This window comes from Aspergillus caelatus (assembly GCF_009193585.1).
Source record: "Aspergillus caelatus strain CBS 763.97 unplaced genomic scaffold BDV27scaffold_68, whole genome shotgun sequence".
Classification (NCBI taxonomy): Eukaryota; Fungi; Ascomycota; class Eurotiomycetes; order Eurotiales; family Aspergillaceae; genus Aspergillus; species Aspergillus caelatus.
Genome location: NW_022475331.1, coordinates 126,622 through 149,415, shown reverse-complemented (window position 1 = coordinate 149,415; position 22,794 = coordinate 126,622). Strand labels below are relative to the sequence as shown.

Here is a 22,794-nt window from a genome sequence, read left to right as displayed (position 1 = left end):
CATTCCCGCTTTTCATAGTAGCAAGACTGTAGACACCTACGGAGTAAGTGCTACTAATATAGTACTTATTGTATGGCACTGGCGGATAAAAGAAAAGTAACATTTCCTTCTTAACCGGGTTCAAAAATCTCTCAATTGCAGTAGATTGGCCCGCGTTGGAGGAATGGAAATAAAATACTTATAATATAGTGCAGATATCGGTAACACCATGGATGCTTTAACATCCACTCTGCCTCCCATGTCCTTCCAACCCAGGACGGAAGGCGCCGAAAACGTTCTCTTCCCGTGAATGCTACGCGAGAGTTGGTCTCGCTCGATGCGGAATTGAAGAGATAGGTCCACGGGTGTGTAATAACCCGTAGGAACAACAGAACTCGAATTGACCTTTCGCCTCGGTTCCCTATTCTCTTCCTCCCTTGTTTTAATTTAGTTTATTTTATATTTTTATTTTACTTTCTGGTTTTTTCCTTTCCATTTCTTTTTTGCCCTCTCTCGTTGTTCTGAGTAGGGAAAGGGGAGTGGGCGGGCGAGGGTACAGAGACAGATTGGTTTTTTTTTACCATTTTCCAGACCTCAAAGATTAGCTGTTTTTATTTTTCGAGCTGCCTTAATATTACCTACGGAGTAGGTACACTACTAGTAGAGCTACGCTCTCAGGTGGAAGAAAAACAGCTGCAATTTGCCACGGCCTATCCCTAACCCCCACAGCTGCGTATTTTCCCTATACTATTAGTTGATTGTACACTTGCTTTCCACTTGAAACCCTGTCTTTTTCTTGTTAGTAATGTCCGTTCATCCCGATAAAATACATACTGTACCTTGTCTGTATCGGAGAGTCTAGGTGAATTGAATTCTCCGGACCTCTGCTTCCCGCTCTACTATCCCACCAGCCATTCCCCTACTAGTATATCCACCCTCCCGCCCTCCTGCATCTTCTCTCTTCCCCTCTCTTCTCACCATATTCTTCCTTCCATTGATCCTTGAGCTATACGTTGCGTCACTGATAGAGTTCTCCCCCCCCTCGTTCCTCATTTGATTACCCACGTTGTTGACCTAAACATATTGTGACGACATAAGGCCACTACATATCTATACGCTTCACCACCCCGCCTTGACTTGGTCTGTGGCGCTCTTCTCCAGAGACACTCCATTCACCCCCTAGTTTTGCCATTCCATTCTCTGTCGGCCATCGGCGGAAGAATGGGTCTGAACTTGGAGGAAATATATGGCCAAAATATAATTGACGAGCAGAAGCCCAACGAGTATTCGGAGTACCAGCCAAAGCAAGGATATGGCTGGGCTAATACCTTGCCCGAGAGGCAGGGTCTTTATGACCCTGAGTATGAGAAGGATGCTTGCGGAGTAGGCTTCACTGCGTAAGTCTTCAGTTGACTGTCTCAAGAAGCTAGAATGCCTCGAAGGACTCTTGCTAACATGGACCCCTACTACTTGGCAGCCATATTAAAGGCAAGTCCAGCCACAAGATCGTCAGCGATGGTAAGGACTCATTTGAAGATTATACAAACCTCTACCCGCTAACGTATATTGCTATCGTATACAGCTCGCAATCTCCTCTGTAACATGACGCATCGAGGAGCTGTTGGCTCAGATGCTCGGGATGGTGATGGTGCCGGTGTGATGACGAGCATCCCTCATAAATTCTTCATTAAGAACTTTGCTCGTGAGGTTGGGGTTGATCTTCCCCCTCTTGGCCAGTACGCAGTTGGCAATCTTTTCTTCAAGCCCGATCAAGAGACACTCAAGGACTCCACGACTACATTTGAGGAACTTGCAACTTCCTTCGGGCTACGTGTACTTGGGTGGCGTGAGGTTCCTCATGATTCCACTATTTTGGGTCCTGCTGCCCTCTCGCGAGAGCCCGTTATTATCCAGCCCTTTGTGGTGTTGAAGTCGGCCTATGGCGATGGTAACAAGCCCGATATCACGGACCCAGAATTATTCGATGAAAGAACATTCGAGCGTCAACTGTACGTTCTTCGGAAACGTGCTACACATGTTCTTGGTCTGGCAAACTGGTTTTATCTGTGCTCTCTCAGCAACAGAAATATCGTTTACAAGGGTCAACTCGCTCCTGTTCAAGTATACCAGTACTATCATGACTTGGTCAATGTGGACTATGAAGGTCACTTTGCTCTTGTTCATTCTCGTTTCTCTACCAACACATTCCCCTCTTGGGATCGTGCTCAACCTTTACGGTGGGCTGCACACAACGGCGAGATTAACACTCTCCGAGGAAACAAGAACTGGATGCGGGCTAGAGAGGGTGTGCTGAAATCAGACATCTTCGGCGAGGAACTTGATTCGCTGTACCCGGTTGTAGAGGACGGCGGCTCTGATTCTGCCGCTTTTGATAATGTTCTGGAGTTGTTGATGATCAACGGTGTTCTCTCCTTGCCAGAGGCAGTCATGCTCATGATCCCCGAAGCATGGCAGGGCAACCCGGCTGTAGATCCTGCTAAGGCTGCTTTCTACGAGTGGGCTGCTTGTCAGATGGAGCCTTGGGACGGGCCCGCCCTCTTCACGTTCTCCGATGGTCGGTACTGTGGTGCAAATCTTGATCGCAATGGTTTGCGTCCCTGCCGTTTCTACGTCATGGACGATGATCGTATCATTTGTGCGTCTGAGGTTGGTGCCGTCGACATTGACCCGGAGCGTGTGGTCCAGAAGGGCCGCTTGCAGCCTGGAAAGATGCTACTAGTTGACACCGTGGCTGGCCGAATCATTGATGACTCGGAGCTCAAGTATACCGTCTCTCATCGCCAAGACTTCGCCGCATGGTTGGAGAAGGAGCTTTTGAAGCTGCCCACCATCAAGGAGAGGTTGCTCCAACATAATATCGATCTTAGTTACACAGTTGATGATACCAGTGTCCAGAATGACCCCCGCCTTAAAGCATTCGGGTACTCCTTTGAACAGGTCAGCCTGCTGCTTGGTCCCATGGCTGCTGACTCCAAGGAGGCATTGGGCTCTATGGGAAATGATGCTCCGTTAGCTTGCATAGCCCAACAACCACGTCTTTTGTACGAATATTTCCGCCAGCTTTTTGCGCAAGTCACAAATCCGCCGATAGACCCCATTCGAGAGGCTGTGGTTATGTCTCTCGAGTGTTACGTGGGGCCCCAGGGTAACCTGCTAGAGATGGATGCCTCGCAATGCCACCGCCTCCTCCTTCCCTCTCCCATCTTGAGCATCCCCGAGTTCAGTGCCCTGAAGAATATCAACAAGGCACACAATGACTGGGCTGTAAGGACTATTGATATTACCTTCGAGAAGAAGAAGGGCGTTCCAGGTTATCTAGAGGCACTTGATGCCATTTGTGACGCTGCCACCGAGGCAATTCAGAATGGTGACAAGGTTCTTGTGCTTTCTGACCGCACTACTTCAGCAGACAGAGTTCCTGTGTCTGCTCTTCTTGCCACTGGTCTGGTACATCATCATTTGGTTCGTAACAAGTGGAGGTCTCTTGCGGCCTTGGTTGTGGAAACTGCTGAGGCCCGAGAAGTCCACCACATGTGCGTTCTGGTTGGTTATGGTGCCGATGCCATCAATCCATACCTGGCTATGGAGTGCATCCTCAAGATGAATCGCGAGAAGCTGATCCGCAAGCAACTGCCAGACGACAAAGTTATCGAAAATTATAAAGCCTCGTGTGATGGAGGCATTCTAAAAGTCATGAGCAAGATGGGTATCTCTACGCTGCAGTCGTACAAGGGCGCACAGATCTTTGAGGCACTTGGCATTGACGATAGCGTCATTGACCGATGCTTCGCGGGAACTGCGAGCCGCATCCGTGGCTTAACGTTCGAGCTGATTGCTCAGGATGCGTTTGCCTTCCATGAACGCGGTTACCCATCACGTTCCGTTACTGAAATTCCTGGACTTCCCGAATCTGGCGAATATCACTGGCGTGACGGAGGGGAGGAGCATGTGAACGACCCGGTCAGCATTGCCAATATGCAAGATGCAGTACGTACAAAGAACGACAAGTCTTACGAAGCCTACGCCAAAGCCGAGCATGAGCAGATCAAGAACTGTACTCTCCGTGGTATGCTTGACTTTGATTTCGAGCAGCGCACTCCAATCACCATCGATCAAGTTGAGCCTTGGACTGAAATTGTCCGTCGATTTGTGACAGGCGCTATGTCCTATGGATCCATTTCCATGGAGTCTCACTCAACCTTGGCTATTGCTATGAACCGTCTCGGAGGCAAATCCAACACTGGAGAAGGTGGTGAAGATCCCGAGCGAAGCAAGAGAATGGAGAATGGGGACACCATGCGGTCTGCCATCAAGCAGATCGCTTCCGGTCGTTTCGGTGTGACATCTCATTATCTAGCCGATGCTGATGAACTGCAGATAAAAATGGCTCAAGGTGCTAAACCTGGCGAAGGTGGTGAGCTTCCGGGTCATAAAGTCGTTGGCCCTATTGCTCACACCCGTTATTCCACTCCTGGCGTCGGTCTGATATCACCGCCCCCTCACCACGATATATATTCAATTGAAGACCTCAAGCAGCTTATCTACGACCTCAAATGTTCCAACCCTCGTGCACGTGTTTCCGTTAAGCTCGTGTCGGAAGTCGGCGTTGGCATTGTCGCCTCTGGTGTTGCCAAAGCCAAAGCCGATCATATTCTGATCTCTGGTCACGATGGTGGTACTGGTGCTTCTCGTTGGACTGGTATCAAGTATGCCGGTCTTCCTTGGGAATTGGGCCTCGCAGAGACCCACCAGACCCTTGTTCTCAATGACCTACGTGGTCGTGTCGTTGTGCAGACTGATGGTCAACTCCGCACTGGCCGCGACCTTGCTATCGCTTGTCTCCTCGGTGCCGAGGAATTCGGATTTGCTACAACCCCCTTGATCGCCATGGGATGCATCATGATGAGGTTCGTATAACTGGCAAAGCCTATATTAGTTATTTGTTTTACTAACAATTGTTTAGAAAATGCCACCTGAATACTTGCCCCGTCGGCATTGCTACTCAGGACCCTGAACTGAGGAAAAAATTCTCAGGCACCCCGGAGCATGTTATCAACTTTTTCTACTACGTTGCCAATGAAATGCGCGCTATAATGGCCAAATTAGGTATTCGTACTGTGAATGAAATGATTGGGCGAGCTGAACTACTCAAAACCAGGGATGACATCCGGACTGCTAAGCAGGAGAGGATCGATCTTTCGCTCATTCTGACTCCTGCTCATTCTTTACGCCCCGGCGTTGCTACATACAATGTCCGCAAGCAGGACCATCGTCTACACACTCGTCTCGACAATAAGCTGATTGCAGAGTCTGAACTTGCACTTGAGAAGGGTCTTCCCTGTAGGATAGAATGTGATATAGTTAACACTGATCGTGCGCTGGGCGCCACACTCTCTTACCAGGTCAGTCGCCGCTTTGGTGGTGAAGGTCTTCCGCAGGATACCATCCACGCCAACATCAAGGGCTCTGCTGGCCAATCGTTTGGCGCTTACCTGGCCCCCGGTATCACCCTTGAGCTTGAGGGTGACGCCAACGACTATGTTGGCAAGGGTCTGTCGGGAGGTCGCCTCGTTATCTATCCTCCCCGCGGTGCTGGCTTCAAAGCAGAGGAGAACATTATCGTTGGTAACACTTGCCTCTATGGTGCTACCAGGGGTACTTGCTTCTTCCGTGGTGTGGCCGCTGAGCGTTTTGCTGTTCGTAATTCAGGTGCTACTGCAGTCGTTGAGGGTGTTGGTGACCACGGCTGTGAATATATGACTGGGGGTCGTGTACTTATTCTTGGCTCAATTGGCCGTAACTTTGCTGCTGGTATGTCCGGTGGTATTGCCTACGTCCTAGATATGGACCAGGACTTCCACTCAAAAGTCAACATGGAGATGGTGGAGGTCTCCGGACTGGAAGATCCAACCGAAATTGCCTTTGTCCGCGGTCTCATTGAGGATCACCACCATTACACTGGCTCAGAACTGGCTGCTCGCATTCTACTGGACTTCACCCGTGCTCTTCCTCACTTTGTCAAAATTCTACCTACCGATTACAAGCGGGTGATGGAGGAGGAAGCTACCAAAGCCGAAGCTGCTAAAAAGGCCGAGTTCACGGTGCCCCAGCTTCCTAGCACACCTTCCACCGCTGAGAAGCTCAGGGCGGGCGATGCTAAGAAGGCTGAAATGCTTGACATTGAGGATAGCGTGAACGATTCAAAGACCGAGAAGAAGCGATCAGCACTCATCCTTGACAAGACAAGGGGCTTCATGAAGTACAACAGGCGCAGTGAGAAATATCGAAACCCTGGTACTCGTACACGTGACTGGGCCGAGCTTTCTAGCCGTCTAACTGAGGATGAGCTCAAGTATCAGTCTGCCCGTTGTATGGACTGCGGTGTTCCTTTTTGCCAGTCTGACACTGGCTGCCCCATCTCTAACATTATTCCTAAGTGGAACGAGCTCGTTTTCCAGAACCAGTGGCAGGATGCACTTAACCGCTTGCTCATGACCAACAACTTCCCCGAGTTCACTGGCCGTGTCTGCCCTGCACCTTGTGAAGGTGCCTGCGTCCTGGGGATCAATGAAGACCCTGTTGGGATCAAGTCTATCGAATGTGCTATCATTGACCGTGGTTTTGAGATGGGATGGATGGTACCTCGTCCTCCTAAAACCCGTACCGGTAAGACCGTTGCCATCATTGGCTCCGGCCCTGCTGGTCTCGCAGCTGCGGATCAGCTAAACCGTGCTGGCCATAGCGTTACCGTATACGAACGTGCAGATCGTATTGGCGGTCTTCTTATGTATGGTATTCCCAACATGAAGCTCGACAAGAAGGTCGTGCAACGTCGCGTCGATCTGATGGCTGCTGAGGGCGTCAGATTCGTGCCCAACACTGCCGTTGGCCCTGATACAGAGGTTTCTTTGAACTCCCTGCGTAGGAAGAACGATGCTGTTATCATCGCCACTGGTGCCACTGTGGCTCGAGATCTCAAGGTTCCCGGCCGAGAACTGGAAGGCGTCCATTTTGCCATGCAGTTCTTGCACCGCAATACCAAATCGCTCCTTGATTCTAACCTCGCTGATGGCGCATATATCTCCGCCAAGGATAAGCATGTTGTTGTCATTGGCGGTGGTGATACTGGAAATGATTGCATTGGTACTTCTGTTCGTCACGGTGCCAAGTCTGTTACCAACTTCGAACTACTTCCCCAGCCGCCTCCAGAACGTGCCCGCGACAACCCATGGCCTCAATGGCCGCGCATCTACCGTGTTGATTACGGTCACTCTGAAGTCAAGACTCACATGGGCAAGGATCCCCGTGAGTACTGTGTCATGTCCACGGAGTTTGTCGACGACGGTAATGGCCATGTCAAAGGTATCAACACTGTCCGTGTTGAGTGGACTAAGAGCGCTTCTGGAGGTTGGGATATGAAGACAGTTGAGGGCAGTGAACAATTCTTCCCCGCAGACCTTGTCTTGCTGTCCATGGGATTCCTTGGACCTGAAGACCGCCTTCTGGGTGATGAGATTGAACGTGATGCTCGCAAAAATGTCAAGACACCTCCTGGTCAATATTCCTCTAATGTTCCTGGTGTTTTTGCTGCTGGTGATTGCCGTCGTGGACAATCTCTCATTGTCTGGGGCATCAATGAGGGCCGTCAGTGTGCTCGCGAAGTCGACACTCATCTTATGGACATTAGCTCTCAGCTTCCTGTTACTGGCGGTATCGTCCGCAGACCTGCTATTGATGCGGTTCGGCAGTCTACCGAGCAAGCTGTTTCCGCATGATTTTCTCTGAGACCTTCAGATTCTCCAGAGCCGGTCATTTTCCAGTCATGGAGCCATGGCTCATGATTCAAATGGCTGTATATTATTGTGTTATGATCGAAAAGTTTACTTAACCGGCAGAACTAATGTTGGTTGAAAATCTGTATCATGGCAATTGATCAACAGCTACGACTGCAGTTACATTGACATGTTAGCAGCAATGGTACAACACTCCCGGAGAGGTTTACTAAATACTTTGTTGTTTTATTTATCCAAGCCTATGCCGTTTGGGTTCCTGCTCGTTTTCCCGTTTTGCAGCAGTGTCCGTTTGCGTTTTGTTGCAGTGTCTTTCTCATAAAACTGCTATGCAAAAAGGGGTTGGAGCGTTTGCGATTCAGTGTATCTTTCCTATAATTCGCTGTACATATCTACTCCTTAGGCAATATGTTGAAGATTCGATGACATAGATCGTTGTGGACTGATACATTACAGAGCGACCTACCTGCCTTTTGCTGATCGATGTAGTAGTGCACTAAAAGAATGGTGATATCTGCACGGGAGAACAGAATGCAAAAATGTGCCTAACATTTAGAGGCCAGGAGATAATCTTATCTACCGCGGGGCGATTCTAAAGAGCCTTGTATCTTCATTTCTAGGTCTTATCTCTAGATACTCTTGCCCTTCGATTTGCCTTTCGACTCATGAATTCATCGTCGACCTTTATGATCCAATCTAAGCCAGCCTCGTCATCAGCCGCCCTCAAACAGTCGTAAAGATATCCCAACCGTTGATCAGCCAGCTCGATCATTGCCCATAAATTTTTGTAATACATTGACCGGTCCAATGATGTCTGGGGCTTTAGTATGGGTTTGCGGTGTGGTGCTCTCTCGTCGAAATAGTTTGGATAGTACCCCTTCCTAGGACAGTCAGAGAGTTGCACCACCGCGCCCCAGTGAACATGTTTTCGCAGCTTATGTCTTCGACTATGGTTATGAGCCTCATCTGCGTGTGGCAGTAGTGGGGCTGGTCGTGCATTCGACTGTCCATGTCGGCGTGACTTTGTGCGACAAACACTGTGGAAGAAAAAGGAATGTATAGCGTGGTATATTCGTGAATCCATCAGACGGACAAGGCGAAACACATTCTAGAAACCATGCGGGAGTTTGTAGTTTAGTTCTGCCACTCTGACTTCTGATGTTCTTCGCCTTTATATGATATAGCCTAGTGAGCATAGACAACGACTAAATGAACGTTTTATCGATAAAGACACTAAGCGTTAACTTCCATTTTAGATATTATACAATGACATTCAGCATATATGCTCAATTGTCAAGGGAAAACTCATCCAGGTCTATGACTGCTGCTTGACATAGTAGTAAAACAATGAGTACTATACAGAGTCCCATCAACTGCAGGGGACAAATATCCGGGATTCAAATCTATATACACCGATGAACAAGAGATTGCAGGCACATAAAGAAGCATCGGCGAACCTAAGCGGCACCAGCCCTCTGCGCTTCTTCCTCAGCCTGCATCTCCTTCTCTAGAGCAGCGAAATCCCCTTCAAAAGCATTCCGAACTGGCTCTGTCCGGAGATCCCAGACATCCTCACTACTGGGCCCTGTCTTATACTTAATGGCCTTCTTGCGATAGTGGTCTCTGACTGCCTTCTTACGAGCACCATCCGACCACGTCCTGGTCTTCATGCAAAGCCAGAAATTATCCCAGTGTTCACTGCACGAGCGCAGCTCGCCATATCGGTAAACATTGACAAACTGCCCGCCAAATGATTGACAGAAGAATGCGTAGTCAAATGCAGAACGACAGGACATTGTATCGGGGTAGAGAGATTCGGGCGCTATGGATGACGGGGGCGATGATGTGGACTCTGGTGATTCGGCGGAGCACGCCGACTCTTGCGATGCCTCAGATCCTTTATTGATGTCTCCCTCCAGGCTGGCTAGCAATTGCTTCAATTCCGCATCTGCTCGTTCTTCGCGAGTTGATGTCCGCGGTTGCGATGTAGGTGTCCCGGGGTTCTCTGGCGCCGGTTTCGTATCGAATGAAGAGATGATTTGCGGTTCACTTTTGGTAGGAGAAGACGAACTCCACCACCAGCCCATTTTGTGTAAATGAATATTGTTGTCGGAGAATAAGGGCAAGAATCAGAGGTGGAGGTGGCTCCGGTGCTGAAGCGGCAATTCTGTGAATTGATGAATGGATAAATAGAATTAGCGCTGTAAATTCCATAGTTACAGGAAATGACAATACCAGGAGCACTTAACCGGGTCAGGTGCGGAATACGGCTGTCCCGCAGTGTATTTATTATACGGTCATCTACGTCATACTCAAGACCAAGCTTGATGTTGATCAATATCGACTTCCTCAACAATGGCTCTACCATCTCAATGGCGACAACAATAAAGATGCGAAAATCATTTCCAGTGGCAATACCTCAAATCTATCAGACATCCTTGCGCTGGAGGGGACCACCTCCATCACGGCTTGTCGCAAAGCACTCCCTCGCTCGCCTCAGTAGCGCATCACATGCTTCGTATCTAGAGACGGGACATATTGACGTGAAGGAAAATGAGGGATTACTGTTTATCAATAGTATAAAAGCTTGAAGCTAAATTCCCTAATAGTAGTATCGCAAGCTAAATTTGAACTACAACAGACATTTTCCCCCCGAAACTGCAATGGGTCTTGGAAGGGCCTCTCCGCGCAAGTCGATCGTACGAAGAGGCCTTGAAACGAATCGACAGACCGCACCTCGCAGCATCTGACCCCCTACGCATAATACGTCGTGTCTTTCCACATGATCTAGAAGTTGAGATCAGAGAGGTCGTTCCGCGCTTCAGAGAAGGCGGTGCATTTGTGAAATACACTCGCAACGAGGGGGTTAAAGACACTGATATCGAGGCGGCTGTCAAGGATCATCTCGGGAAACACCCTATTCGACCTTGGTTCAATCCTTTCCAGCAGGTCAAGGTTGCCCGCGTCCTTGGAAGACCATGGGTAGAGGATTTATATCGCATACCGAGCCCTCAGCTGAGAGTTGAGTTCCTGCCGGGGAGTGCTAATGATTTAGCAAATGACCCTACTACGGAATCTTTGTACTCGCTGTTCCGCAGCTATGGGAAGTTGAGAGATATTGAAAGGCAACCGTCCGATTCCAAAATCCTACCACGGTACGCCTACGTAGAATTTGCTCGTCCCAAGTTCGCGGTTACGGCCAAAAACTGTATGCACGGATTCACAATCCCAGAGCAAGAAGGTGGCGGGAAGTCTGGCACAAGGTTAAAGATCAACTATGAACGGAAGATCAAAATGTCAATGATTAAGGACTGGATCTTGAGCCATCCAAGGATAGTAATCCCTGCCGTCGCTGCACTCATCGCGGCTATCACTGTGACTGTTTTCGACCCAATCCGCACCTTCTTTATAAAGATGAAGATAAAGGCAACGCTTCAGGTCGAAGAGAATAGTGTTCTGGGATGGATTCGCAAGCAGGTTAGTAAGGCCAACATCATCGGCTTGGGTGCTGTGGCGTCTGATCCTCGTGGGCTCACCGCGATTTGGGAGGATCGTCAAGGGGATATTTCTCAGCTGCAATCTTGGCTTACGGAGAATATGGAGACCTTCATCATCATACACGGTCCCCGGGGTTCTGGGAAACGGGAACTTGTGTTGGACCAAGCTCTTGAGAACTACAAATACAAGGTGGTCATTGATTGCAAGCAGATACAGGACGCCAGGGGCGACACTGCAAAAATTGCACGGGCAGCTGGCCAAGTAGGCTATTGGCCAGTGTTCTCCTGGATGAACAGCATTAGCAGCTTCATCGATCTAGCTGCACAGGGCATGATTGGTACCAAAGCGGGATTCTCCGAAACATTGGATGCGCAACTCAGCAATATCTGGCAGAACACTGCCACTGCTCTGAAGGGAGTCGCCTTAGATAGCAGGAAAAAGAACGATAAGGATGCACATCTCACAGACGAGGAGTATCTGGAAGCCCATCCCGAGCTCCGGCCAGTGGTGGTTATTGATAATTTCCTGCACAATGCTTCCGAGGACGATGTCGTTTATGACAAGATCACCGAATGGGCCGCTGGATTAACAAACGCCAATATTGCACACGTTATCTTCCTAACTACCGATATTTCATTTGCTAAACCTCTGAGCAAGGCTCTACCGAGTTCGGTCTTCCGAACAATCTCCTTGGGTGATTGCTCCCTTGAAGTCGGCAGGAGGTTTGTCCTCAACCACTTGGCCGATGAAGCAAGGATGGGAGATAAGCCATCTAGAAGCGAGGAATGTTTAGAAGACCTAGACAGTTGTATTGATATATTGGGAGGCCGGGTGACTGATCTCGAATTCATGGCCCATCGTATAGAAGCAGGAGAAACTCCCAATGGTAGGTAAGCCGCTTCGATTGACCTGATACATAGCTAACGAATGCAAAAGGCGCGGTCAACCGCATTATAGAGCAGTCAACATCTGAAATACTCAAGATGTTTATCTTGAATAGGAATACTGAGACCCAATGGAGCCACGAGCAGGTCTGGCATTTGATCAAGATGCTGGCGAATAGCAAGGAAGGTAGCCTGCCATACAACCAAGTCCTTCTCTCAGACCTTTTCAAGGAAAACGGCGAGGCTGCGCTTCAAGCTCTTGAGCAGGCAGAACTTATCTCCGTCGGCTCTATCAACGGCTGCCCTGAGACGGTCAAGCCTGGCAAACCGGTTTATCGAGCCGTTTTCAAAAAGTTAACCGAGAATAAGACTCTCAGTAGTCGACTGGACCTCGAGATTTTGTCACGGTTGATTAATAATGAGAATAAAAGCATTGGGAAATATGAAGAAGAGCTACGTTTGCTTGGATCACTGCCAAAACAGCCTCGAGAGCTAACCTCAAGAATTCAGTGGCTCTTACAAAAAGTATATAATTCGCAAAACAAGATTCGCAGGTACGAGACTGAGAGTGCGTTCCTCCAGGTGATCCTCCGTAGTGGACATTGAAACGACTCTTTCTAGACCTGCCTTTCTAGTACCGCCAGGCTTTTATAACGGTGGCGGTTGCACTTTTCTTCATTATTTTTATTTTTCTTTTCGCTTGACCCCTTTGCAGACATGAATGGTGATACGCAACAAATGGAATTATTTATGGGGTGGCATCCAGCTGAGTAAGCTGTAATGTTACTGTATCATGTATCATGTCATACCGGGAGAGTCTATGTAGCATTTACTCTCAAGTTTTCCCTATCGCTCTTCATTAGACTTCATACTCTCAACGACCTTCAAATCATCCTTTGCTTTAAAGGTGGGCTTCTCTCGAAAAGTACTTGTTCCTCTTCTATTCTTTGGCCGCGTGGGGTCAGCTGGCTCTGTGCTTCGCCCTGTCTATATCTTTGCATTTCCTGCTGGACCGATTGTTTATTTGGTTTTTCCCTTTTGTCCTTACGTGAAAGAAAATGGGAGAGTATGAATTATCTCCTGGTGGTCTGATCCAAAATGCCTGGAGTGGCTCATCGGAGCTGGTATGGCTCTTGTTGGCAGCCGTCCTGGTCTTTTGCTGCATTGCAACACGTATCATCAGTGGATTCCAGAGTCGTGTCGACAGTAAGACTGAACAACCGCAATTAGTGAAGACGCTGCCGTATTGGTTTCCTTGGCTAGGTCATAGTCTTTCTTTTATATGGGACCACGTAAGCTTCACGGAAAAAACCAGGTCAGTATCCATATCTGCCACAGAATTAGCCCTATGTGATCTGATTGGCGCTATAGAGATTATATGAATGCACCAGTGTTCGGAATTTACATGGGTGGCACAAAGCACAATACTATTGTGTCGCCATCCATGATGAAATTTATCGTGCAATCCAAAGCCACATCTTCAGCTCCTCTAGTCAACCGTGCGCTGAAGGCTTTTGGCGATGACCTGGGCTCACTGCGAGACCTGAATGCTACTGACTATCAAGCATTTCATCACAAGCTTCCCAATCTGCTCATGCGAGAACCATTCATAACGGAAGCTTCCGAAACTACGATTCAGCTTTTGAAACGCGAGATTCCAAATTTCGTCACCTTCTGCAGGAGCGTAGTTGATCAAACGCTGTGGGAGCGTGGGAGCGATGTCGAAGTTATCGACAACAACCGTGACAAGCCCGCTTGCGAGGCAAACCTGTTTGACCTTGTCAGGGGCTTCATCGGGAATATTACAACCACTACCCTCATGGGTCAAGCAATTCTGGAAGTCTTTCCCAATTTGCTTGATGATGTTTGGGTGCTGGACACTCGATTCCCCCTTCTGACGATTGGTGTACCTCGTTGGGCACCAATTCCTGGTGTACCTGCAGCGTATGCTGCTCGTGATCGGCTACTGAACTCTCTTGCCGCCTACCATCAAGCATTTCTCCAGTGGGATGATGGGGTAGACCCTGGTGTGAAATTCCGTGACCTTGAAGATGTTTCAGAGCCATTGAAACAACGCATCCGGATGTCCAAGAACTTGGGGCTCTCACCAAGGTCCAGCGCACCCGGGCATTTGTCTTTGATCTGGGCGATGAATGTTAACTCTTCAAACATCGCCTTTTGGTACCTTGTCCGTCTTTACAATGATCCCATCCTCTTAGAAGAGATTCGAAAGGAAATCTTTCCTTACGTGAAGGCCCACAGGCCAAGTAGGGAGGAAACTGGCTTCCCTTTCGAAGAACCACCTAGAATCTCTCTTAATCTCGAAGGCTTGTTGAATTCTTGCCCTCTATTGAAGGCCAGTTTCTACGAAACACTTCGTTTGGATTCGGCAGACATGTCATTCCGAGAACTCACATCCGACTTGACCATCACTGAATCCAACGAAGACGTTACAAACAGTGATGGGGCAAAGCCCCATATATACAAAGTCTACAAAGGCGAGAGTCTTATACTCCATCATGGAGTGCTCCAGAACGACTCTCGGTATTTCTCTAACCCCAGCCAGTTTGATCCACTGAGGTTTATCATAACTGACCCGGAAACCGGGGGAAAGAAGGCAGACATGCACACAATTCAACCATTTGGCGGAGGTATGTCTGGATGCAAGGGGCGAACTTTTGCGGAGAGGCAGCTTTTGGCTTTCACTGCCGCAATGATCACCATGTGGGACATTGAACCGATGGATGGCAGTCGGTTTACAGTCCCAAGGCATAGGCAATCTAGCGGCGCTTATTTGCCCGAAAATGACATTAGAGTACGTATAATAGCGCGTGTGTGATAATAACGATAATAGAGAAATACACTGTGAAACGTCGACAGTCACGATGTGGGTAGGTCATACCACAGTTGGCCAGATTTTATCTCCATGCCTATGTACGTAGTGGCTTGTATAAGGGAAGGACGATCTCATATCGCCCTGCCTATGGCTATTTTGTAAAGGGTGATGATGGCCCTATTAATGCATCCATGATGGAAAGGAATCAAGCGTTAGTGATGGGAGAATCCGAGTCTTATAAACAGGCTGACCACATCCATATACAGACCAATGAACAGGAAGCTACTGGTATTGACGACTAAAGACGCTGGGAAAATCCCCGAGAATCATGGATTTCCACTAGAAATCACTATAAGGGAACTTGACCACCTTATTGTTAGAGTCTTGGAACCATTGCTGTCACTATTCGAATATTGATATTCGAGGAAATCACTCTGGGAACACGTGACCGGCAGCAATGGTGTAAAAACACATATACCATGAGGGTAAGACGTTTCCCTGTACCCTCTTATCGAGTTTTGGTCTCCAGCAAGGATTGGCTTGCATATTGGGGGGTACACATTATTTTCTTTTTCCCTGAACAAGTCTTTCTTGAAGTAGTATAAAAATATTCCGAGGATGTGTTCACCTGTCCTTTTGTAGACATTATCAACACATATTTAGGGGTTGATTCCAGTGTTCGAACATCGCACAGCTCACGGAAGCTGCTAATCGTGGTTTCCAGCTCGATAACGGCTTAGAAAGTAAGTTTTCTACTATCAGCGTGCACGAATCTTCATATCGCACCCCACTAGTACGCTCCTGTGGAATTTCACGAGTACGAGCACCAAGGAAATGATTTGTGTCCGATCACTTGAAGCGTGTGGATTGACTGGTGGTCCGTACTAACGTTTATCTTCCGCTTACCGTTATTGCTGCATTGCATCTATATAGTAGTTTATCGATTTGCCACAAAAATATGCTGATAAAGGCTTAGATTGCGACAAGACTCTTACACTCAGGTAATAGGTGGCGTTTCTCACTATTTGTTACGGAGCTTTTGATTAATCTTTAAAAGCCATCGTAATCCGCGTGTGGTATGTTGTATTTTGGTCATGCCAAGTTGCGGGCGATGATTTCTTTTGGGCCCTAACATCATGCCCTAAGCCCTTGAATACTAGTACTAATTTGGGTTATTGGACATTGCGCGCGTGGACGCGTCCCTGCGCGTCGGACAATAACCCAAAGTCCAACCGTACTCGGTAAGTAACCTGCGTTGTTAGGATAGACTACGATCTGTGCTCATTTTGACAGATGTGTCGGATTGACATTTCTGAATGTGTTGTAATGTTCAATTCTAGGTAACTCTATTTTCATACCTGCCTTATCTCTACAATGGCGTCGAACGCCATCCGTCCCAGGGGCAGACCAGCCCGTAAGTCTGTATTTATCTTGACCTTCAGTATGGACGGCGTAGCTGATTTGGGAACAAATTTAGATACCCCCGGGACCACAGTGTTGGCATACACCCCGAACGGCCGTCGCGTTATCACTGGTGGCTCTAACTCTGCGATTCGAATTTACGCTGTTGGGCAGGATGGCGAACCAAAGACTGTTGACGAGGGCGTTGATGGACACATGGGAATCGGTGCTACAGTATGTTTTGTAGGCCCCAGGATGAAGTTGGTAAGATGCTAAGGACTATTGCAGAACGAGTCGTTCATCATGGGAGCGGAGGATGGTACCGTTTGGCAGTATGAGATTGAGTCTGGTCGAATGGAAAACTTGCTTGTTCGATGTGCATTACCCGTGCGAGACATAGCGGTCTCAAATGATGGTGAATGGGCTGCAGTGGCAAGCGAGTTAGTAGCCTGTGCGCAATAGCTCTGGGAGACCTAGATGACTGATTTGGTACAGTGAACTCACGGTGAAGATCGTCAAGATTGAGGATATGACCAAAGTCAAGTATCTTCGGGAACAAGCTAAGGGAACGAAACATGTCACCTTCGACCCAAGCGGGCGGTATCTCGCGGTATCGTGTACAGACGGTATACTGTACATTTATTCATTGCTCGCTGAGGAGCCGGAACTCGTACGGAAACTTGATGGAGCTATCCGAAGGCTTGAGCCAGAGGACGAAGCAACATCGAGGGTGGTGTGGCATCCAGATGGGACGGCATTTGCAGCTGCAGAAGCCTCCAGGGATATTGCAATTTTCTCCACAAGCGAGTGGAAGAAGGAGAAGATCTTCTCTGGCGGCCACAATGGCGATGTTACAGCAATCAGCTGGTCCCCGAATGGCGCACTTCTGGCGACTGCAGGTGCGGATGGTCAAGTCCTGCTATGGGAAACTAAGACACAAAAGGTACTACAGAGATACGACTTTTCGAACGTGATTAATCTTGCCTGGCACCCTTCTAATAACTCCTTATCGTTCACAACATCGGATGGAGAGCTATTCATATATGATGGGGTTGTCCCAAGCGAACACCAGCCGTTGCTCCAGAAGCCGCTTCAGGCTGCACCGATCTTTCCAGGACCTTTAGCGGAAATATCTGATAATGTGACACGACCATTAACGAACAGACCGAAGGAACCGATCGAGCGGCGAGCAGGTACTCCTGACACTCTTGACGACATTCTTGGCTCCGACCAGGGGATGGAGGACTTCGTCGACGACGATGATGGCGCTGGATACGCGGAAGGCGTTAATGCATTTGGCAAGCGGACAAATCAACATTTGGACGAGATCAATGGCCATGCTGAGAAGCGGCTTTTAACCTCTTACTCCAAACCTAAAACACACCCGTCACTTCAGCCTGGCAGTACCCCATGGCGAGGTAACAGACGGTATCTCTGTATGCATCTCAAATATTCACGGTTAGCTCCTAGTGACATACTAATTGACTCGGCTAGGCCTAAATCTGACGGGCTGTGTTTGGACCGTTGACCAAGAGACCCATAATACGGTGACGGTGGAATTTTACGATCGAGAACTCCACCGTGACTTCCACTTTACCGATCCGTACCTCTACGATCGCGCGTGTCTCAGTAAGTCGAATCAACGTATGGTTCTGATGATATCTTGCTCACTGGGCCTAGATGAGCATGGAACTCTCTTCTCCAACAACCCCACAGATGATAATCCTGCCACAATATTCTATCGTCCCCATGAAACATGGACCACGAGAGCGGACTGGCGGACACAACTGCCCAGGGGAGAACTCATCAGAGGTAGAAGCACAACTGGCCACCCTTCATTTCGTTGCTGACTTGGTGAAAGCATTGGCTCTCAGTGATTCTTATATCGTCGTCGTAACGACAAAAGATTATGTCCGTGTTTATACATTATTTGGAACACCGTTCAAGGTGTACAGACAGAAGAGCCCAGCGGTGGCATGCGTCGCATGGAGGGACTATGTTATGACTATTGGGAACGGTCCCGTAGGAAGCGACGGCCGCGCGGCAACCTTGCGGTATTCTGTCGAGAATGTGAAAAGGGATGAAATTTGTCAAAACGAGGATGTCGTAGCACTTCCCGAAGGAGCAGAACTGCAGAGTGTTTTCTTTTCAGACACAGGGGTGAGTGGATCCCAAGGCAGAACTTCTCATTCTGCAGATGCTAACTTAGATGCAGGACCCATGTATTTACGATTCTGAGGGTGTCCTTCTTATTCTACAGCACTGGCGTAACCCTGGCCAAGCTCGCTGGGTTCCACTCCTCGATACCACGCAAATGGAGCGACTTGCAAGCGGTCGCAAAGAGGAAACGTATTGGCCTGTTGCAGTCGCACAGGACAAATTTCATTGCATCATTCTGAAAGGAGGCGATCGATACCCATACTTCCCTCGCCCTTTGCTCAGTGAATTCGACTTCCGGATTCCAATATCTGAAACTCCAGGGAAAGGAGTTAGGGAACAAGAAGAAGGGCTTGCACAGAGTGATGGTGGGAAATTTGAAGAAGCCTTTATTCGCGGCAGCGTTATGCTTTCACTCTTTCAGGATCTTCTAGGATCTACAAATGCCACGTCGACTCAGCGTGCTGAGTTGGCTAGGAAAGAGCTCGAGTTGGATAAGATCCTCTTGCAGATGTTAGCAGTTGAATGCCGAGAAGGAGAAGAGCGGGGCATGAAGGCTTTGGAATTAGTCCATATGATGAAGGACCGCAATGGCAAGATGATTGAGGCTGCTGTCAAGGTCGCAGAGCGATACGGCCGGGGCGTGTTGGAAGATAAAATCCGGGAATTGGCGGAGAGAAGGTACATGGGGGAAGGCGATGACGATGAACTAGCTTGATAATCACTTTGTTATGCGTATGATGAGCTGAGTTGATACCATTTATTCACCTATTGATCTGGCGTGATACGTTCCACGACATGTAGATTCTTCTTGGGAAGTTGGGCTGGCCAGTTGATGTTCTGTGGGCCGCGACGTCATCCGCGGAGGGAAAAGATACCTATCAGTTTGGACATTTTTCCTCACCATCATGTATGTACCTTCCAACAACCCATGGCTTAACAAAGGCTGCTGTCGTCTGGTGCAGCCTGGACTTCTCTTCTTATTTTCCCCTTTAATATTCTTCAATATCATTCTTTTCAATGTGTGAAACGGAACGCTTTCCTCCGTGATGCAGAAACCAGTCTCTATGTCCGCAGCTCCATACATCGCCACCATCAGGAATGCGTGGAAAGGGCCAGGTTCTCTTACTAGGTCTCGCCAACACTTCTTCTCACCCGTCACATACCCTCTGGCTTCCTCACGTCATTCCATCCCGAACGAACCCTGGCTGGCACCCTTGTCACCAACACTTTTCTCACAAACTCGGTTTCGACCGTCGGTGTCGGATGGGCTGAACGGAAACTCCACCAGTGACCGTAAACCACCGGATGAGCGGATACTGAAACTGGGAAGAAGTAAGTTTGTGCAGGCGATGTACGTTATATCACCTTTTGATCCACATGCTTACCATGGCCTCAACCTCCGGCAGCGCTTCGAACCCTTTCTCCTCTCCTACCCACCCTTCTTATCAATCCCCTGCCTCCTAAGATCCTATCTCCCAGCGTCACTCTCCACCTCTTTCCGTCGACGCACCCACATCTTCCCACTGTAAAAGGAAGGACCCTCTACCGTGCTGCTTTGTGGACCGTACCGGTGGCCTGGAGTAGCTTACCCTTGGTGGGAAATGTTCGACTACAAGTACTAAGTGAGCGTATTGTTCGCGCCGGAACAGTCCTGGATCCGGAACAATTCAGGGACAATGAGTGCGGAGACGAACGACTAGTTGTACGGTGGAAGACCGAACCCCGGGGCGAGGACCACCATTCTGAGGCGTCGGCTGCCACTAGATCAATGAAAGAGAGAGACCGCATTGCATCGCAGGGAAACGGTCGCCTTTCGTCGTCCAAGGATGGGACCAATAAAGGTTTGAGTGTGTTGTTGGGTGGCGACGCTCCAATCTTTCCGCTATCCAAGGAGGAACAGTTTACCGGGCTTTTTATTTTCTCATTTGACGAGGAGGGACGCATCTCGTCACATACTATTGAACATGCGGATGATGCTACTGGATGGGAACGAACGGCAAAGTTCGTAACGTTGACCGACTGGTTAATCGGGAAAGCGAGAGGATCTTTAGAGCCTGCGACTGGACCTGGTTTGGCGATGCAGAACTGTCTGGGTTATCGTTGGCATTCAACGAACACATATTGCTTACATCGCCGATCGTAGATGTAGGATGCCTATCCCTATCTATTAGAGTGACTATGGCTAAAGCCAAACTCAGAACTGTGTGATACTAAGGGTATCCACGCCGACCATGCGGCGCATCGAACATATTGCTTACAAGGTTAACAGGGCTATCGAGCGTCAATCTCGATGATGGCGTGGCTCTCGAGACTCAATTAACAGGAACTCCCTACTTTACAATGTATTTTTTTTGCCATCATTATGTATCTTATACCCAGCAACAACTGAAAAATTCTGCGCGTGTTTCCAGTTCTCAGTGAAGCTAGTTGAGTTTCTTCTCTATGAAGTGAGATCACTGCCAGAACAGACAATCCCGGCCACTGAGCCAGCAGTGAGCCGAGCAATAAACCCATGAAGTCTATCGGCATATTCTACAAGTTCACAAACAGACATTACGTCATCGACGTATATGCCTATATATACTAGTAGCAAGGCCGGTGGCGACATTCAGACCTTATCCTCATTTCTTCTTTTGAGCTGCAGGTGCAATAGGAGGCGACCTCAATGTCGTGAACACTCCAACACAAACAGCAAGCATCAGCAATCCTCCAGTGGTATAGGCAATCTCGCGGCCAACCCACCAAAAGAGTGAACAGAAGAGTAAAGGCCCCGTTGCGCGGCCCACCTGCCCCCAGCTTCTCAACCGGCCCAGCACAGCGCCGCGCTCTCCTTCTCGTGCTTCGAAGCTCCCAAGACTATTCAACCCGGTTACAACAGTAGCGCTTGTGATGGCTAGGAATCCACTCGCAGCGTATAGCCCGGGCAGGGAAGAAACACGAGCAAGAAGGAAGAACGAAATGGTGCAAGCTACCACACCCGCGCGGACAGTAATGAGCGGGGGCAAGCGTCGTACCACGGTACCCTGAAGCAAGGATGCAATGAGACCCATCATGGACAAGAGACGGCCGTTTAGCGCGGATGGGCTTGCTTTGTGCCCGGCGTAGAATGTCGCGGTCAGGAAGGGAAGGGAAAACTCCAAGCCCGAGAAAGGAAGGAGAAAGAGAAAATGGATCAGATTGAGCATGGCAGGGTTATTAGTATGCACGCGCAGTGCTGAACGACTTGTTTCACTGCTCGCAAACTTGGTACCGTTGGACTGGGGCGTAGCATGGGTGAGCTTGGTAAGACGGGGGTGCGTCTCCGGAAGGTAGAGGTACAGATAGAGTGTCTCGACGACGATCAGAAGAAGCGACATGCCCGCAGCTGTTGCAAACGGATTCGCAGCTACAGTCGTAATGTTGGAAAGTGCTGCCCCCAACACTGGGCCGCAAGTAAATGCAATGCTAAAGCAAGCGCCCACTAAGGCCATGGTCGAGCCCCTCTGACTGGCATCGCTGATATCAGTGGCTATAGCATTAGCCAGTTGCACATTGCCTTCACTAAGGCCTCCAACAATGCGACTTGCAACAAAGGTGCGAAAGTCTGTGGCAGCAACCCAGAGCGCGACGCTAAGGGTATTGCCCGCCATTGAGCATAGGAGCGCCGTCCTGCGGCCATATTTGTCGGAGAGATGCCCAATGAAAGGGGCGGCAAGAGCCTGGAGGAAAGAGAAGAGCGAGCCCAGGGCGCCTCCTAAAAGGACGATATCATAGCGGGAGTCAATTGTTTTGGCAAAAGCGTTCTTGTAAGCGTTTAGGTAGTGGAATATCTGATTCAAGAGAGACGTGGGGGAAGGGTCTTCGTTGCGGTAGAAAGTCAATAAGGAAGGAAATAGCGGTAGAATGAAGGTGAAGGATATCTGAAAGAAGAAGATGGTTAAGACAGCGCAGTCAGATGAATAGAAATTGAGGGTTAGGTACCAAATCCAGAAGCAAAGATGTCATCAAGACCTTGAGGATCATCTTTCGCTGGTCAGCGGCTAGCGCCATGACGATTGATGGATGTGAATGAACGATAGAAAAGGGAAAGGGCCAAGTCTATGGATAAATGAAAAGCAAGAAAGAGAGGAAGAGGAAGAAGAAGAAGAAGAAGAAGAAAAAGAAGAAGAAAGAGTCCAACATGAAGGTTTCAGGATCCCAAATAGCTGGGGGGTGACCGGTCCAAAACAGATGAATGATATAACTA

General features: G+C 48.8%; 6 protein-coding genes across 6 annotated transcripts; 4 read left to right on the top strand and 2 right to left on the bottom strand.

Annotated features, from left to right (window-relative positions):
• Positions 1 to 908: 908 nt before the first annotated feature.
• BDV27DRAFT_126843 (glutamate synthase (NADH)) lies at positions 909 to 8,307 on the top strand. The gene is made up of 4 exons (XM_032066633.1): positions 909 to 1,376; positions 1,457 to 1,497; positions 1,562 to 4,907; positions 4,964 to 8,307. Exons 1-4 carry the CDS (start codon positions 1,201 to 1,203, stop codon positions 7,773 to 7,775), a joined length of 6,375 nt encoding a protein of 2,124 aa, XP_031928579.1. The 5' UTR covers positions 909 to 1,200; the 3' UTR covers positions 7,776 to 8,307.
• Positions 8,308 to 9,006: 699 nt separating this feature from the next.
• Positions 9,007 to 9,953, bottom strand: BDV27DRAFT_126841 (EMI1 family protein). Its single transcript, XM_032066632.1, has one exon. It carries the CDS (start codon positions 9,875 to 9,877, stop codon positions 9,248 to 9,250), a length of 630 nt encoding a protein of 209 aa, XP_031928578.1. The 5' UTR covers positions 9,878 to 9,953; the 3' UTR covers positions 9,007 to 9,247.
• A 227-nt stretch (positions 9,954 to 10,180) lies between these two features.
• yme2 (putative RNA12 protein) lies at positions 10,181 to 15,011 on the top strand (the record flags this gene model as incomplete). The annotated part of the gene is made up of 6 exons (XM_032070261.1): positions 10,181 to 10,367; positions 10,432 to 10,489; positions 10,520 to 12,174; positions 12,225 to 12,754; positions 13,294 to 13,487; positions 13,544 to 15,011. The coding sequence occupies 6 exons, from the start codon at positions 10,181 to 10,183 to the stop codon at positions 15,009 to 15,011; spliced, it is 4,092 nt and encodes a 1,363-aa protein (XP_031928577.1).
• Positions 15,012 to 16,382: 1,371 nt separating this feature from the next.
• BDV27DRAFT_156880 (WD40 repeat domain-containing protein) lies at positions 16,383 to 19,284 on the top strand (the record flags this gene model as incomplete). Its single annotated transcript, XM_032072409.1, has 8 exons — positions 16,383 to 16,422; positions 16,486 to 16,643; positions 16,698 to 16,849; positions 16,905 to 17,845; positions 17,904 to 18,038; positions 18,090 to 18,221; positions 18,271 to 18,569; positions 18,625 to 19,284. The coding sequence occupies 8 exons, from the start codon at positions 16,383 to 16,385 to the stop codon at positions 19,282 to 19,284; spliced, it is 2,517 nt and encodes an 838-aa protein (XP_031928576.1).
• Positions 19,285 to 19,633: 349 nt separating this feature from the next.
• On the top strand, positions 19,634 to 20,712 carry BDV27DRAFT_144430 (uncharacterized protein; the record flags this gene model as incomplete). Its single annotated transcript, XM_032070260.1, has 2 exons — positions 19,634 to 19,901; positions 19,976 to 20,712. The coding sequence occupies 2 exons, from the start codon at positions 19,634 to 19,636 to the stop codon at positions 20,710 to 20,712; spliced, it is 1,005 nt and encodes a 334-aa protein (XP_031928575.1).
• A 478-nt stretch (positions 20,713 to 21,190) lies between these two features.
• Positions 21,191 to 22,598, bottom strand: BDV27DRAFT_144429 (putative tetracycline transporter; the record flags this gene model as incomplete). The annotated part of the gene is made up of 2 exons (XM_032070259.1): positions 21,191 to 22,468; positions 22,530 to 22,598. The coding sequence occupies 2 exons, from the start codon at positions 22,596 to 22,598 to the stop codon at positions 21,191 to 21,193; spliced, it is 1,347 nt and encodes a 448-aa protein (XP_031928574.1).
• Between the last annotated feature and the right edge of the window lie 196 nt (positions 22,599 to 22,794).

Coding starts and splice junctions, on each gene's coding strand:
- BDV27DRAFT_126843 (XM_032066633.1), top strand. CDS start 1,201: ATGGGTCTGAACTTGGAGGAAATATATGGCCAAAATATAATTGACGAG. Junction 1,498..1,561: donor CCACAAGATCGTCAGCGATG/GTAAGGACTCAT, acceptor TATCGTATACAG/CTCGCAATCTCCTCTGTAAC. Junction 4,908..4,963: donor ATGGGATGCATCATGATGAG/GTTCGTATAACT, acceptor ACAATTGTTTAG/AAAATGCCACCTGAATACTT.
- BDV27DRAFT_126841 (XM_032066632.1), bottom strand. CDS start 9,877: ATGGGCTGGTGGTGGAGTTCGTCTTCTCCTACCAAAAGTGAACCGCAA.